Source organism: Hordeum vulgare, chromosome 3H, assembly GCF_904849725.1.
Source record: "Hordeum vulgare subsp. vulgare chromosome 3H, MorexV3_pseudomolecules_assembly, whole genome shotgun sequence".
Classification (NCBI taxonomy): domain Eukaryota; kingdom Viridiplantae; phylum Streptophyta; class Magnoliopsida; order Poales; family Poaceae; genus Hordeum; species Hordeum vulgare.
The window spans coordinates 187,511,044-187,529,068 of NC_058520.1; the positions used below are offsets into that span (position 1 = coordinate 187,511,044).

Genomic DNA, 18,025 nt, shown 5'->3' on the forward strand with positions numbered 1-18,025 from the left:
TGACTTTCCTTAGGACCATAACATGGTGAAGTGTCATGTAGTCGACGTTCACATGACACCACTAAGAGAAGTAACAAAATACATATCATCAAAATATCAAACGAATACCAACTTTATATGATTACTTATAACAAGACTTCTCCCATGTCCTCAGGAACAATTGTTACTACTCACACCTCATCGACATATTCAAGATCAGAGGTGTAATAATGATAATCAAGGACATGAATGTTTAGCAAAAATTGATTCAGATATCATTCGTTACTGTTTACAGACGGTATAAATATGGCCTGGACAGACGCGACGCCCTGAGAAGATACTCCGGTTCCAGGACGAGCGGGAGAGGCGTCGGTTGTGGACAGAACCGCCCGATGGTTGGGAAAAGTAGATTCCCTAATTAAATTAGTGTAATTAATCTCAACACTCCCCCTAATATACGCTTGACCATGTAGAATCGTCTCACGATCATCCAGGTAGGGCTATCATCTTGAAAAGATTCTCCTCCAAAAAGTTCTTCATGAAAACTTGATGAGAACCTGAAACATAAACTCACAAAGAGATAGCATAATGTGATGTTATTGAACAAGGATATCTCAAGAAGAGACTCCCCCTGTTGCCTGCAAGTCTCTAAGTCATCGCATACCAATTCCATGAACATATTTCTGGAATGTTGAGTTTGGTAGAGACTTAGTAAATAAATCAGCAAGGTTCTCGCATGATTTGACTTGCAGAATGCTTATTTCCCTACTTTTCTAAAGATTGTGGGGGTCTATTTAGGAGAAATATGCTTAGTGATATTACTCTTGATGTATCATGTTTGCATCTATGCAACACAGGTCGCATTATCCTCATAGATAATGGTGGGTGATTCTATCAAACCAATTCCACATGATTGTTGTATGTGGTTTATCATTCTGCGAAGCCATACAAATTCACATGATGCTTCAAATAATGAAATTATTTCAGAATGATTGGTAGATGTAGCCACTAGAGTCTGTTTTGAAGACTTCCATGATATAGCTGTACCACCATGTAGGAACACAAAACCGGTCTGAGATCTGGCATTATGGGGATCAGACAAATAATCGGCATCTGCATACCCAAACGAATCAGAGTCCAGATTTCGCTGGAACTGAAAAAATAGGCCAAGATCCTTTGTGCCTTGGAGATATCGAAAGATATTCTTTACTCCAGACCAATGTCGTTTGGTGGGAGCTGCGCTGTGTCTAGCAAGTAGATTCACTGCAAATGCAATATCAGGTCTTGTGCAATTTGCAAGATACATAAGCGTTCCAACAGCACCGAGGTATGGAACTTCAGGTCCCAACACCTCTTCTCCATCATCCCTCGGTCTGAACGAATCTTTCTCTACGTCTAGAGATCGAACCACCATAGGAGTTTTAGATGGATAGGATTTGTCCATATTGAATTTCTGCAATATTTTCTGGATATAGGCAGCTTGGTGTACCATGAATCATGAGGGAAGGTGCTCAAGTTGAATACCTAAGCAATTTTGCTTTTACCCAAATCCTTCATCTCAAATTCCATCTTTAGGTGATTGTGTGCTTCATCAATGTCTAGTGCACAGCCGATGATGTTGAGATCATCAACATACACAGAAATGATGCAAAATCATGTAGAGGACTTCTTGATGAAGACACATGGGCAATCATCACTATTGGAGTAACCTTTCTGAAGAAGGAACTCACTTAGTTGGTTGTACCACATCCGTCCCGACTGTTTTAAGCCATACAATGACTTATTCAGCTTTACACAGTACATGTTGCGTTTTGCAATATTATTCGGGACAGATATTCCGTGAGGAACCTTCATATATATGTCCGAATCTAGTGACCCGTAAAGATATGCGGTCACGACGTCCATCAACTACATGGATAGACGACTTTGCACTACCAAAGATATAAGATATCGGAAAGTGGTTCCACTCATTACTGGAGAGTATGTTTCATTGAAATCAATGTCGGGTTTCTACGTAAAACCTTGTGCTACGAGCCTTGCTTTATATCTCACCACCTCATTGTTCTCATTCCGTTTCCGGAGAAAACCTCATTTGAATCTCACAGGGAAAACATTGAGAGGTGTAGGTATTGCTTCAGTGAATACCTTTCTTTTGTTAAGCGAGGCAATTTCTGCTTGGATTGCATCCTTCCATTTAGGCCAGTCGGAGCACCTTTGGCACTCGACGATAGACCTTGGATAATGATCAGTGATAAGGGTATCTGCAATCTTTTCAGCAAAATATATGTCGACAGTCATAGTCTTCCGGTCAAATGATTCTCCAGAATCAACATAGTTGATGGAAATTTCTTGCACCCCTAGAGACTCTTCGTGATTTCCCAATACGATTGAGTATGGGTGTTCCGATGTTCGAGCTAGTTTGTGCACACTGGATCTGGGTTGTGGAGGTTTCCCTTCCACTGGGTGTGAACTACCCATCAGGTGTTTGTCAACGTTGAGTTGACCTGCATTTACTGACTCTGAGGATTTTCTCCTTGATTTCCTTTGCTGCTTGCTAGAAGCTAACTCCAGGTCAGAGGCCATACTACTCCCCCTCTTTTTAGGAACAGGGAGTTGAGTGGTTTTTATTGGTACCTCCACTCTTTCTGGCGCGTTTCTGGACGGATTTAAGGATTTTGTAACACCTTTCATGTCAGTAAATGAATCTGGCAGATTATTTGCAAGATGTTGCAAATTAATGATCTTCCGAACTTGAAGTTCGGTCTCATGGGTATGTGGATCAGAGGATGAAATGGCATGAGCATTCCAATCAATTTCCGGGCATTCTTTCTGGTACTTGAAATCTCCCCCTAATGCCGGAAAATGTTCCTCATTAAATTTGCAATCAGCATGACGGGTTGTGAACCGATCCCCAGTTAGGGGTTCCAGGTAGTTGATAATCGATGGCGATTTGTACCCCACGTAGATCCCCAACTTTCTGTGTGGGCCCATAGATGTCCGCTGTGGTGGTGAGATCGGGATGTATGCAGCACATCCAAACTTACGCAGATGGGAAATGCTTGGAGGATTTCCACGTACCAATTCCAGAGGGGAAGTACTGTGATATGCAGTTGGCCTCAATTGTATCAAGTTAGCAGCGTGTAAAACAGCGTGACCCCAACAAGAGGTTGGCAAGTTGCAATTCGTCAACAAAGGTCTTGCAATGAGTTTAATCCTCTTAATCAATGCTTCAGACAAATCATTTTGTGTATGGACATATGGAACAGAGTGCTGAACTTCAATCCCCAAAGCCATGCAATAATCATTGAAAGCTTGTGAGGAGAATTCTGCACCATTGTCCATTAGAATTGTCTTAATTCGACTTTCAGGATAATGGGCTTGCAACTTAATGACTTGCCTCATTATCTTGGCAAATGCATGGTTTCGTGTGGATAGAAGACACACATGTGACCATTGTGTAGATGCGTCAATCATAACCATGAAATACCCAAAAGGTCCAAATAATGGTTGAATGGGACCAGAAATGTCTCCTTGAATACGTTCAAGGAACTGAAGTGGTTCAGCTTGTATTTTGAGATGCGAGGGCCTCAAAATTAGCTTTCCCGTGGCACAAGATGTGCACACAAAATCAGAAGATTAAAGAAATTTTGACTCAAGCAAATTATGACCAATGGAATTGCTAGTAATTTTCTCATCGTCCCTATTCTAGGATGGCCTAGGCGATCATGCCAGGTTTGGAATGCGTCAACATTCTGAAAAATTACTTTGTATGCAACATGTTCCACGGGTTTGATGTACGTATAGTACAAACCAGACGATAGAGAAGGAATTTTCTCATGTACCTTTTTGCCATATCCGTGATCTTTGGTAAAGAGTAGGTACTCCTCTTTGTTGTCTTCATGGGTTTCAATATGAAAACCATTCTTATGGATATCTCGATAACTGATCAGGGTACGTGATGAGTCGGGATACAATAAAGCATCCTCTATCGTCACTTGTGTACCACTTGGGAGGGTGAATATGGCACGTCCAGTACCAACAATCACTGTATCGCGTCCAGTGATAGTTAGAATATCTCCATTCATCTTTTTTAGAGTTTGGAAATATTTCATCTCCCTCGGTATGGAGTTTGTGGTACCACTGTCCACAAGGCATAATTCCTCATAACATATGGTATAAATATCATTCGTTACTGTTTAGGAAAAATTGATTCAGATATCATTCGTTACTGTTTACACACAGTATAAATATGGCCTGGACAGACGCGACGCTTTGAGAAGAGACGCCGGTTCCATGACGAGCGGGAGAGGCGTCGGTTGAGGACAGAACCGCCCGAAGGTTGGGAAAAGTAGATTCCCTAATTACATTAGTGTAATTAATCTCAACAATGAACGTAATATCTTCCACCAAGTAATCCGACAAGCATCAACTACAAGATGTAATCAGCACAACTAGTAATCCACATGTACGAATCTCGGGTTTTGAGACAAAGATTGAATACAAGAGATGAAATAGGGTTGGAGATCGTATGGTGATGGTGAATATGTTGATGAAGATTGGTCCTCCCACGAAGGAGGAAGCGTTGGTGATGACGATGGTATCGATTTCCCCTCCCGGAGGGAAGTTTCCCCGACATAATCTCTTTGCCGGAGAGCAAAAGGGCCTCTTCTGAGGTTTCTGCCTCGAGACGGCGGCGCTTCGTCCCAAAAGGTTGCTTATGATTTTTTTTTCTAGGTCAAAACACAACATATAGGAGGACACGGGCGTTAGAGGGCCAGCAAGGGGGCCCACAAGCCATCAGGGCGCGGCCATGGGGTGGTCCCACCCTGTTGGCTTGTGGCGAGAGGGTGGCCCCCCTCTGGTATATTTTTGGCCCAACAAGTCTTAAATATTCCAGAAAAAATCTCCATGAAGTTCCAGGTCATTTGGAGTGTGTTGGTTTTTTTGCCTTTTCTCGGTTTCTCGGTCCAGAATTCCAGTTTCGAGATATTTTCCTCTTTGTGATGTACCTTTCATATTCAGAGAAAAAGGGCATAAGAATTGTATGATAATAGGGAAGAATGGACAAGAATAACACAAATATCAATAATAATTCGTGATGCAAAATGGACGTATCAGCTTCCTGAGCATAATACTTTCTTCTTCCTCTCGAGCAGCATCTCTTGAAGCAGAACCCTTGTTCTCCTCAGCTGCTTGTATATGTATGGTAGTCGTCTTTGGCTTAGAGGCTACAGGCTTCTTGGCCTTGGGAGCAGATGGCTTGGACTTGGATGCTCGCTTGCTTGGCATAGCATCATAAGTTTCCTCTGCTTGGAAGGAGGTGGGTTAGCAGGTTCCTCCTCTTCCTCTTCACTGTATGGATGTTCACGTGGTGATGGTTGCATAACAACTTTAACAAACCCGGTCCTTTGCCTCTTTTGTCCTGACTTCTTGGCTAATGATTTTGTCCTTCCAGTTCTAGTGGGTTGCTCTGAAGATAGAGACAACTCTCTCTTGGATGTAACTGACTTGAATCTTCCTGGTAATTGTCCTCTCTTTCTGCTTGTGATAAGTGCTCTTCTTTGAGACAAAATCTGCATCTTCCTCATGAGAGTTGAGCTTATTTCTTGCCCTAGTTGCTGCCTTGGGCAGATCATGGGAGCTGGGGTGCCTCGGTGTGACTCCCTCCTTTCAGGATTAGTGCCTAAATCAACTTCAACACTTTGAAGTAATTTTCAATCTCAGGTCCGCGAGTATATATACCCTTCTGCTGTCGGTAGCACCGAGTCCACAAAACCGGTGCCACCGAGTTTCTTAACTGCCAGGGGACAGTGAAACTCGATGAGGCCGAAATTTTGAAGTTGGTGGTACCGAGGTGGAAAACTAGATCACCCTAATGCTTCGGTGAAACCAAGTTTGTGGAGTTGGTTACACCGAGTTGCACATGGGAGGTCTCGGAAGTCAGCCCTTGTTGAAAGAGAACTCCATGTGTTCCTCACACACAGGATCGGAAAAGTGATTGCTCAAATTTTGTGATGAAGCATGAATAGAATTTAAGACGAGGAAGCATAGATAGCTAGAGAGGGATACTTAGGCATTCTTGTACATCCAATTGGCCAAAGAAAATGAAAATCAAATAACAACAATTAAATGTCCTCGAATGGATAAAAATATGCATACCAACATGCTCACACAATAAGATGTTAAATGAAACATGGCAAACATGCACATCCACTCTAGTATCTACCAAGCACTTTGATGATGGCAAAGTCATCTATATATGAGTATATTAACTTAGGAGCCAAATAAATAGAATGGATGTTTGGCTCCCGGGAGCCATGGAGGCCGAAATTTTTGAAAAAATCAAAATTCGAAAATTTTAGTTTCAAAAAATCTCAAAACAAATATACAACTAAACAAGGATGTGATCCGTGTGTGTGTAAAATTTTAAGTCAAAATATTTTGAAACATGACCTGTACAAAAAAGACAAATTCATGATCTGAAATGATGAATAGTAACATGCGTTAAAAAATTCCATATTTGTTTTTTTTTTTTTGCACAACCCTCATTTCAGCGTATTTTGTTCTGAAAATTTACACACGTATGTATTATACCTTCATCTATCTATTTATTTATTTTACAATTTTTTTTGAAATATTAAAATAAGAATTTTCATGAAATTTGAAGTTTGAATTTGAAAGCCTCCATGGAGCTCGGGAGCCAAAAGCAATTTCCGCCAAATAAAGATACTTGATCATAGGTCATATATTCATCATTTAAGCACAACTAGGGTTATCACTTTTACATGAAGTTTTTAATGTGATCACACCTTATAAAATGCTTAGACTCAAGTCTTTTAATGTGTTCACTTTTACCCTTCATTACTATCTCTAAGATTGAGGGACTACGTTGATTTACATAGGAAAGTTCATCATATTCCCTCCGAGAGAAGGTAAGACTGACCGATTACGTTGAATTAATTTTTCAATTCTCTTGACCTGCATACACATCTGAACTTCCAACGAACTCACATCACAATCACGAGTGGCATACAAGTGAGGGGCTTCATACAATCATACTCCGCGTGGAACATCGAGTCGATCCCAGGAACGAACCTGTGTGGGCTGGTTGGCCAGCGACAGAAGTTGTGTTCACGGCCTGATAGAACAGACCACAAATGCTATATACATGGAAGAAAATTCTATGAGACCGGGCCTCATAGTGCCTGGCCTGAGGCCCCTCTTCAGATCTTGACACGTCATTGTTTGCACACATCTTAAAGCTGCTTAAAATACCCTAATCAGCTGCTACGTATTTATAGTATGGATACGGCACAATATCAATCTAATCAATACCTTCCGTCCAACAAACGTAACCAGAAGGTAGCAATCTTCTCGCCTGCAGTCTCCGCCGCGCCCGACGTGGAGGCGCCGTCGTCGCAACATGTCACCGGCGCCAAACCTGGGCACTGCCGCCATGTCTCCCATGGAGACCTCTCCTTTCGCCGGTGATGACGACGTGCTCGTCGTCCCTCACGGAAGCAGCGGCGGCGTCCACATGGAAGCAGCGGCAGCAGACCTGTCCCCATGGCTACCCGTCCATGCGCTGGCGACGACGATCTTCATGGAAGTGGCGGCGTCCACATGGAAGCAGCGAGAGCAGACCTTCATGCAAGCAGCGCTGGCGACGACGATCTTCATGGAAGTGGTTGTGTCAATGTTGAATCCATACATGTTCCTAGAGTTGGAATGGCATTTAAGTCTGAGGAGGAGGCATGCGATTTTTACAATAATTATGCTTGTAAAGTTGGGTTCAGCATTCGAAGGAGCCACACGAAGTTGAGACGAGATGGAACCGTTTATCAGAAACATTTGGTTTGCACCAAACAAGGTGAGCGAGAAACTCATTCATCACATCACACCAAGAAAGAAAATGCAACCACAAGGTGTGATTGCAATGCCCGTGTTCAGCTGAGTATTTCTCCTGATGGCGTTTGGAATGTGCAAAAGGTTCTTCTTGAGCACAACCATGATTTCGCAAGTCCAGATAAGAGGCACATGTTGAGGTCGCAACGTCGTATTGCAGCGTCCGATAAACTTGTGATTGGTGAGATGCGTGAAGCCGGAATAAAGCCAGCTGAAGTGTACAATTTTTTCAAGCAGTGGTATAAAGGACCCCATGATGTACCTTTCTTGTGGATGGATTCCAATAACCATATTGGTCGTGAGCGCAGGAAGTATCTGGAAGTTAATGATGCGCAAACATTGCAGGAATTCTTGAAAAACAAGCACTTAAATGATCCTTCTTTTTTTATGCTATACAATTATACGAAGAGGATTGCCGGATAGCTAATTTCTTTTGGGCAGATGGTCAAGCTATCATGGACTACGCTTGCTTTGGTGATGTCTTGTCCTTTGACACAACATTTCAGACAAACAAGTTTGAAATGCCTTTTGCACCACTACTTGGAACAAATCATCATAAGCAAACCATTTTTTTTGGAGCTGCCCTGTTATGTGATGAAACCAAAGATTCATTCATCTGGTTCTTCAACACATTCTTAACCGCCATGTCTGGCAAGGCACCTGCAACCATCTTCACCGATCAGTGTGCTGCCATGGCGAAAGCAATCAGCATTGTTCTCCCAAATACAAAGCACCGCCTCTGTTTGTGGCACATTTATCAAAATGCTGCTAAGCATCTTAGCCATGTAATTTCAGACCATCCTTAATTCCTTGCTAATTTTAAGAGATGTGTCTATGAGGAAAGGTCAATAGCATACTTTGAAATGAAGTGGCAAGAATGGTTGAGTGCTTACAACCTTCAGGGTAACACATGGTTACAACAACTCTATGATCTGCGTGAGAAGTGGGCTACTGTTTACCGTCGTGATTCTTTTTGCGCCAACATGACTTCAACTCAAAGGAGCGAAGGTATGAATAACGTGTTTAAGAAAAGATTTCGAAAGAGACTCTGCCTTTCAGAACTCCTAGTAGAATATGATAAGTGTGCCGCTAGTCTTCGGGAGAATGAACTGGACGAGGACTTTAAATCACGTCAGTCTAAACCAGTTACTTGCATCAAAAACTTACCTATGTTGAAGACTGCTGCTGAATCATATACAAGAAGCCTTTATGTTGATTTTGAGGAGCAGTTTAAGCAACAATTTTCTACCAAGTGCCAGTTAGTTTCCACTGTGGGGACAGTTAGAACTTACATGGTGTCACCTAGGAAATATGAGGATGAGGCAGTAGTTGTATTCAGTTCTGAGGATGTCACCATTTCATGTTCTTGCAGAAGGTTTGAATCCATAGGTAAGAAATAACATTTTGTTATTTACCTAGTTTACAATAAAGGTGTCATCAAATATGTACTAACGTATGAATTATGGAATAGGTATTTTGTGCAGGCATGCTCTGCGAGTGTTGAACATCAAGGAGGTTTTCACTTTGCCATCTCCATATATACTACACCGATGGACAAAATATGCAAAGAGAGGATTGTCGACGAAGACCGTCGAAAGTGAGAAGGAAACTTTGCAGACCCGTGCGGCACGTATAGCTCGGAAAGCAACATCTACTGCAATGAAGTGTTCAGTCTCAGAAGAACTACTCGCAAAATTGGAGGAAGCTATAGATAAATTAGATCTCGAGGCAGGTGATTTGTTAAGCGAAAAAAGGCGTGCTAAACATGACAATATTCCTCAAAATACTAATGAGCATGCTTGTAATAATATTCCTCAAAATACTCAAGATATATTAACAGGGAATATATCATTTAGAGTCCCTGAAGTGATAAAAGGTCCAAAGGGAAAAAGGATAAAAGATCCACTTGAAAAGGCGAAACCGAAGAATTTAAAACCCACCCAAAAAAAAGGTATTACAACCACATTTTTCTTACTTTTCACCTCTGATTATTGAATAGATAGTAATGTATTGCATATTTGTATGTATGAACAGGAGGAGGTAGAAAGAAAGTTACAAGAAAAGATCCGGTTGAAGAAGGTCATGGAAAATCGAGTGTAAGATAAACTAAGCAATGTTCTTTTATGTCTTCCAAAAGTAACTTTGTTGTAAGCAGTTTCCTACTTACTTAGGCACAGGGATTTGAAAATGAAGTAACTACATATGATTTTCCTTTCCTACTTACTTAGGCACAGGGATTTGAAAATGAAGTAACTACATATGATTTTCCTGCAGAAGTTCCTCAACAATATACTGTAAGATAAATTGCTTCTACTTCTTGAACATACTTCAGGCATTTAATTGTACCGCAATAGTTCTAAAGAGTTGATGTCTTATTATGCAGCAGGGATATTCGGAGGTAGGCATAAGTTCTAATGCTGCAATACCAATCGTCTCAAATAATATGTTTAACGGGGATCCTTCAAGGATGTTTATTCCTTTCATCCCTGGAGGATATACACAACTTTTGCTTCAAGCTGATCAAGCTTCAGAGCTGTCTCACACTCCAAGAAGATTAGATTTTTTATGAAGTGAATGTGAACCCTTCCTTACGCATCAAAGTAGCATAGCAGCAGCAGTATTTTTTATTTGCTCTTGTCGACAGTGACCAATATATTGAGTTTCTTTCAAAACTGAAATAATATATGTAATGCCGCATTGTCATGAGTGACATTATTTTTCCTAGTTTAATTATAAGAATGTTCGCATTGGAGTTCCATTTATTTTGTCCAAGTCTTAATCGTGCTTAAATTGACAGTCCAAGGTCTGAAACTACAACATGTAGTGACAACTAACTCTCTTAATATTCCCGAATTTATACATGGATCAACAAATATAAGAAAGTTGTCGCTGGAATTTCCTTTTCTTTTTTTGCCAATGTAAACATTCCGTCTTAATGTGGTAAAATATCTGAATGTTACACCCTACAACACATAAATGATGTGATCATGGAACTCTGAATGTTTTTGTTTGAAGATCTCTGAATTTTGACATCTCTAAATGTCACAATGTCCACATCTCTGAACGTTACAATGACCATGAGCTTCCCAACGTCGCCAATGGGTGGCTTTCTGACGGCGCCGGCGTTGCCGTCTTGGGTGGCAAACGTGGTGGTGGGAAACCCATCGTTGTGCATGTTGTTGCTGCTTCCGCTAGAGACGCTAAGCATGTCGTCAACAACAGCGCTGGGAGAGGTCGCGACGGCGCCGCCACTTCCATGAAGATCGTCGTCGCCAGCGCATGGACATGTAGCCATGGGGACATGTCTGCTGTCGCTGTTTCCATGTGGATGCCGCCGCTGCTTTTCCATGTGGATGCCGCCGCTGCTTCCGTAAGGGACGACGAGCACGTCGTCATCACCGGCAAAAGGAGAGGTCTCCATGGGAGACATGGCGGCAGTGCCCAGGTTTGTCGCCGGGGACGTGCTGCGACAACGGCGTCTCCACGTCGGGCATGGCGAAGACTGCAGGCGAGAAGATTGCTACCTTCTGGTTACGTTTGTTGGATGGAAGGTATTGATTAGATTGATATTGTGCCATATCCATACTACAAATATGTATCAACTGATTAGGGTATTTTAAGCAGCTTTAAGATGTGTGCGAACAATGACGTGTCAAAATCTGAAGGGTGGCCTCTGTGCGAACAATGACGTGTCAAAATCTGAAGAGTGGCCTCAGGCCAGGCACTATGAGGCCCCGTCCCATAGAATTTTCTTCCCATATACATATGGCGGGTGGGTGAAAGATAATAAAGCAAATTTCCAATGGTTTTGCAGTTCGCCGTTTAAGTAAGGTCAATTGTTGCAACCTGTGCATCTTTTTCCTTGCCTGCGAAATGCTTCATTGCTGGAAAGGCAGAGAGTATGGCTGAGCATGAATACATGCAATTTTTGTCCTAAACTATGTTTCGTCTTTAACAGGAGGGGAAAAAATCGGATCGTCTCAGGAGCTAAACCGTTTCTTAACAAAATTTGCCAAAATTTCGCATGTTGAAAGCTCATCAACACCCATAATATATAAGCTCATATATCACACCGAGAAAGAAGAAGGCAGTTTGGGCTAATATAAGATTTTATGGGGAAGATGAGACTTGCTGGGAGAGGAGGACGAGGAGGCCCTGCGGCCCATGTCACGGCTTACAGAAACTTGTTGGACAAAAAATTTGGGCCAGATAACTGACACAACACGCAGCTTAGTGCATCATGATCGGTTACATCAGGCAAACTTTCTATCGGACAGGATAAAGAATTCTAACAGCTTAGAACTGCACCATTTTGCACATTCCCAATAAAATTTGACATGTGCTTTTGTATGTAAGAATACTCAAACAAAACATCAACAAGATTTTTGACATACTTGTATCTTAGAAAAGCATAATAGATCGTTGTGATTAAACGGAAGATTTCATGCATGCGTCGTCTTTGTGAGGAGCACTAGGATAAGCTTCAGACTCCTATAAATTTTAATTATCAGGCACCTATTCACTGATCCACCACAATGTTTAATCTCAAAGGAAAGGAACATGTTATATTAGGAGTGTAATTCAAATAACACTACTCACAGACTGTACTTACAAGGATTTCAGTACTGTGCAAAATTGTGCATAATTCTAAGAAGATCACATAAAAATTAAACAGATATATAATATGTATAGCATACATATAAGAGTGTGCACTGATAACACACATAAGAGTGTGCTGCAGCCTGCTCGTAGTTCTATTCTACATCCTTCGTTCCTAAATATAGGTCTTTTTAAAGATTTCACTACAGACTACATACGGATGTATACACACATTTTGGAGTGTAGATTCACTCATTTTGCTCGTATGTAGTCCGTAATAGAATCACTAAACACTTAATTTTTAGGAACAGAGGGTGTACTTAAGAAAAAACACATCACACACAGAAAGTAAGTGAAGGACACAAGAGTGAGCTAAGCAGGTTGTGAAGCAACTTAGTAGCCAGTCACCTCACCTTGAGCTGTACCTTTTCTTCCCTCCTCAGAACACTATGAGCACTCATCTTCCTGTGAGGGTTCGACCAGGCCAGCCCCTCCCATCTTTCCAACAGACCTACCTCTTCGATGACAACATCCATCCCCGTACTTTGCCCTTTCCAACTACTAGCTTGCCCACAAGCCAAAGATTAGTCAACTGCCAAAGTGAAGTCCCTGATAAAAGGTCTTCAGTTTGGTATTTAAGACCACGGGCTCGCACCAAGCCACCAACACAGCTAATATTGGACTGGACTGCACGGCCAAGATAGACAAAGAATGCATCTCAGAATGCAATAGCCTCTTTTCTAATATCAAAACATTGATATTTTCCCAGATCTGCCAAAAATTCTCCTTAACCAACTTTATCTCACGATAATGATAGACTTGGCCAAAAAAACAAATACTTATACTTTGTAAACAAAGCACTATTCAACTTTTGTTCAGAAATAAATCCACACAACATTTCTAGCCAGAAACAAATCAGCATGACAAGAAAATTAGGATAGAAAAAAATAGCATTTTTTAATTAACACAAATTAGGCTTCAACAAATGCCAAAAATAATGACTGAAAATTCTTGTATAAAATTGTGAAGAGTAATAAAGTAAAAATTCCACGATGCTTTAAATCAATAGAAAGTCTTTTACAATAGGGTCACAAGATAACTAGTAACTTTTCAAAAACTTAAATAATTGTACATAGATTTGTTCAATTTTGAAAACATAGGATCGAGGAAATCAAAGTTCTCATGAAAACTTTGACCGCTAGAATAAGCGACTTGCCAGAAGAAGCCTAAAACAGCATGTTTTATAAGTGCGATGCAGGAACACGTAGAATCATCTGGCCACAGTAAAACAGTTATAAGCATCCTGTCAAATAGCAATGTTAATAAAGATAAGTGAAATGGCTCTTAAAACAGTATTTGAATATGCAAAAAAGAAGAAGAAAATGAACTGTTAAATAAATGCATAACTCATAGTTTGGGGTTTGTGATAATTAAAGTAACAACATTTTTTTATGGAAGCACTGAAACCCGCATACAAGCTATGTATAATGTGCATATGCATGTGAAACAATGTTTGTGAGATGACAAAAATGATAAGGCTTGCCAAAAATTCTTTGCTTGCAAACTGAACCCATTCAAACCTATCAAGGATACTGCAAGGCCATAGAGCCTTCACTCTTCTGGGCAATTTCCACAGATTGAATAAGGCAAACAAAACATAAACCAAGCATCATTAAACTAAAATAGAGCCCATGTAATCAACACCTTCGCCTCTAGCCGCAATGATAGCTACATCTCCCTATTACTATTTAAGCATATTAGTTTTATTTCTCAAACCACAACCTCGATCAATGTTAGCTTGGCTAACTCTAATGCAAAAATTGTAATACATGTGGAAGGACCGTCACTAAAACTAGAAGCAAAGTACTGATTTAAAACATATGAACTACAATTTCAAAAGGCTAATAGAAGGAATTAACTTCCTTTTGTAGTTCAGGTTGCCATATTGGACCGCAGTAAGAGAGCAAATTAGAACCTACATCTCATCTAGAATGCACATTACAGAACTTAGAACTATCATATGCTTAAAGAGTATTTCAGCTTATCTATATATTATACCAATATATAAAAAGACCCAAAGGGGCAGATCCAGCTAATCTCAGACATCGAACTAGGTCAATCCAACTAATCTCGCTATCGAACTAGGTCAATCCAACGTCCTAGATTATTTCAATGGTGAGCGCTCAACATGTTTAGCCACACATTAATATCATACCAAATATTAACATCAATGTTAATTACATAATTAATGCACAATAATATCTTAGCTAATATCTACATGAAATTAATATACTGGCTAGTATGAACGTGCAACATTTACAAGTGCTAAGAAAAAATGTTTGAAGAAACAAAAGATGGAATAAATAAATAAAATGCAAGACTAAAATCAGTATAAATGCAAAGCTAGCTTCTTCATAGATAAGAAAGACAACGAAACTAATTTCTTGAGGTAAATCAGATATCAGAAGTTCAGAACTATATGTAGCTTCTACAGTTAGGACACACTGACCAACCAAATCTTACCTAATGACCCATGTAATTTCTTCCTGGACCTCCAGGTGGACCACCATACCCGCCACCACCCCCATAGCCTCCCATATAACCGCCAGGCATTCCAGGTACACCACCACCACCACCACCACCAAGAGCTCCAGAAGACCCTGAATTTGGCACCCCTGAACTATTAGGACCAACTCCAAGGATGTTGTTCAGACCCAACCCTCCACCTTGGGTGGCTAGGAAAGCTGTTAAAGCCTGGCCCAGTGCGGGATTCATCCCTGGACCACCAGGTACAGCCCCAGGCATTGAAGACAAGCTCGCTGGAGATGCCATACCATAACCAGCACCAACATTACCAGGCAGAGAACGGCTACTAGCACTATAGCCAGCAGCGCCCTTCCTCTCAATTGTAGTTGTGGCACCATGTCCTCCTCCTCTGTTGGGTTTTGGTCCATCGATTGCCTTCTGGCAGTGCAGCACAACACCCTCAAATGACTTGTGCGGCTCCTGGAGCGCCTTCTTGGCGCCCTCAAGGGTCCTGTAAACAAACAGAGCAAAGCCCTTGGGCTTCCCGGTTGCCTTGTCAAGCCCAAGAGGACCCTCCTCAATTTCACCATACTTTGAAAAGAATTGCAGCAGTTTCTGTGGGTCTATATCTGCACCAACATTGCTGACAAAAATCTTCCGCTGTGTGTACTCAGAAACTGGCGGTAGTATCAAGGCTGCAGGAGCCAAGGCTGGAGCTGTAGCCAACATAGGGTTGTTGGCCGCACCGCCAGATGGGACAGGGCCCAAAGAAGCGAGCTGGCAGGAGGTAGTGCGGTTGCCGATCTTCTTCTGGGGCTCCAGCAGGGCCGCGCGGGCGCCAGAACGGCGGCGGAAGAGGATGAACCCGTAGCCCTTGCACTTGCCCGTGTTACGGTCTGAGACGAGCTTGAGATCCTCGATCTCCCCATAGGGGCGGAAAGCCTCAGTGAGGATGTCCACGGTGGTGTCCCAGCCGAGGCCATGGACAAAGATCTTCCGCTGAGCTGGATCCGCGTCGGCCGCGCGGCGGACGGACTCGAGCACGTCGCGGTGGCCGACGGCGGCGTCGCGGAGCAGCTCCACGAGCTGCTCCTTGGGGAACACCTCCAGCAGCTCCTGGATCGAGGCGGGGTCGCTGTCGCCCTCCTCCGCCTCCTCCGTCTGTTGCTGCTCTTCCTCCTCGACCTCCGCCTCCTCCTCCTCCTCCTCCTCCTCCACCTCCTCCTCCACCTCCTCCCACTCGTCCTCCTCGCCGCCCACCTCCTCCTTCACCGCCGCGCCCCTAGAGATGGAGCCGCTCTCCTTGGTCACGGTTTGGGAGGAAGGTCGGTAGTACTCGGCTAGGGTTTCGGGCTGGGGGGGAGGGGCTGCCGGCTCGGCGATCTTTGGGGCAGCTGAAGCCTTAGCGGCGGAGGAGTTTGCTGCCAAGGTGGATTTCGGCTCGAGCTTCCGCTTCTTGCCCATGGCGACGGCGGTGGGGAGATTGGAGGCGGAGGCGGAGGCGGAGGGGAGCTAGGGTTCGACGGTTTGGGAAGGGAAGGGGTCGGATATGGGATGGTTGGGCGACAAGGCCACGATTCGTACCGCCACGCGGTCGTGTGGCTAGTTCACGGCACTGTTACGCCTTGTACAATTGCTCTGTTCCTAAATATAAGTCCTTTAGATATTTTACTAGTACAAATGCCCGTGCGTTATAACGGGCTATAAATTTAATAAAAATCGGTCTTTGTATTTTTTTTATTATAATTAATTGATTTTCTATGATTAACAGTTTCATTTACAATTTTGTGCACTGTTTGTGCTTGGAACAAACATAACGACTTGTTATACACAACACACACAATCTTAGAAAAAATATAAGAAATGCCTAATAAAAAGATGAGAATATTTCTCAAAAAATAAGAATAATAAGATTTAATATTGACTTGAGATGATGGAAATATTAATATGTAATAATTCGAACTAAGTTTTCATCAATATTTGTAAAAACTTCGTAAGATTTAACCTGTATTAAATCTCGATCAAATTTTTTTTTTCTGAAAATAAAATTGCGAGTTCAAATAACCATAAAATAGGAAAACAAAAGATAAAAAAAGAAAAACTCAATTAATAGCCACAGAGAACTGAAGAAGCGTGAGCTATTGGATCTCATCCATCCATGCATCAATTTGATTGGATTGGAGAACAAAACGAAGGCTGCAAGCTCGCATAGATCCGTAAAAGGAATTAATTAGATTAACAACAGTCGATGCTAAAAAAAAAACTGACAACGACCAACAATCTCGGCTGCTAGATCCGTAAAAGGAATGAATCAGAATTAAATTCGTAAAAAGGCCTGTTGCGGCGAGGCCTGTCGGGGAGGGGTGCGCGAGGCCGGTCTGGCACATCGGTGGCCTGTTTAGGGTCGTCCCCAACGGCTGCTTGACGGCTCCGGGCCTCCGGATTGTGTCCAGCCCACCCTCTGACGGTGCCTTGCTGTGGGGTGGCCCGTGGAGGGGCGATTTGATTTTGAACCACCACTTACTTTGAACTTTGACAATTTGCCACTATTTAGATTGTAATTGATTTTTTGCCACTCTTTATTTTGCCATTTGATCTTTTGCCATTTGTTCACACAAAAACAATACTTATAAATGATACACATATTATATGCACAATACAGTGGGCAAGTATACCCCAGTGTGCCTGTTTGCCGTGCACAGGACGAACTCAATCCCCATCTCTCCCGCATGGCAGTCCACCCGCCTCGTGGTCACGCGCCGCGCCGCGTTCGCCCGTGCCTCGCCCCCGCCCCCGCCCGCGCCGCGTTCGCCCGTGCTGTTACCGTCGGCCGTGCCCGCGTTTGCCCGCGCCGAGGCCGCGCGCCTCGCCCCTGCCCGCGACCACCGTGCGGCCTGACCAGCGCCCTGTGCCCGGGCTCCGTGTCGCGCCTGCACGTGGTCGTGGTCGTGTCAGGCCGTGGCAGTGCCCGCGCCTGCACGTGGTCGTGGTCGTGTCAGGCCGTGGCAGTGCCCGC

The 18,025-nt window shown here is 42.8% G+C and overlaps 1 protein-coding gene across 2 annotated transcripts; it reads right to left on the minus strand.

The window, feature by feature from the left end:
- Positions 1–13,517: 13,517 nt before the first annotated feature.
- LOC123443465 (RNA-binding protein P-like) lies at positions 13,518–16,600 on the minus strand. 2 transcript variants are annotated; one of them, XM_045119839.1, is made up of 2 exons: positions 15,007–16,600; positions 13,518–13,757 (listed from the first exon to the last, which is right to left on the minus strand). In XM_045119839.1, the coding sequence occupies exon 1, from the start codon at positions 16,471–16,473 to the stop codon at positions 15,007–15,009; it is 1,467 nt and encodes a 488-aa protein (XP_044975774.1). In that variant the 5' UTR covers positions 16,474–16,600; the 3' UTR covers positions 13,518–13,757. The 2 variants fall into 2 exon arrangements, with proteins under 2 accessions (XP_044975774.1, XP_044975773.1); XM_045119838.1 differs by having other exon boundaries at positions 13,518–13,786; positions 15,007–16,599.
- Between the last annotated feature and the right edge of the window lie 1,425 nt (positions 16,601–18,025).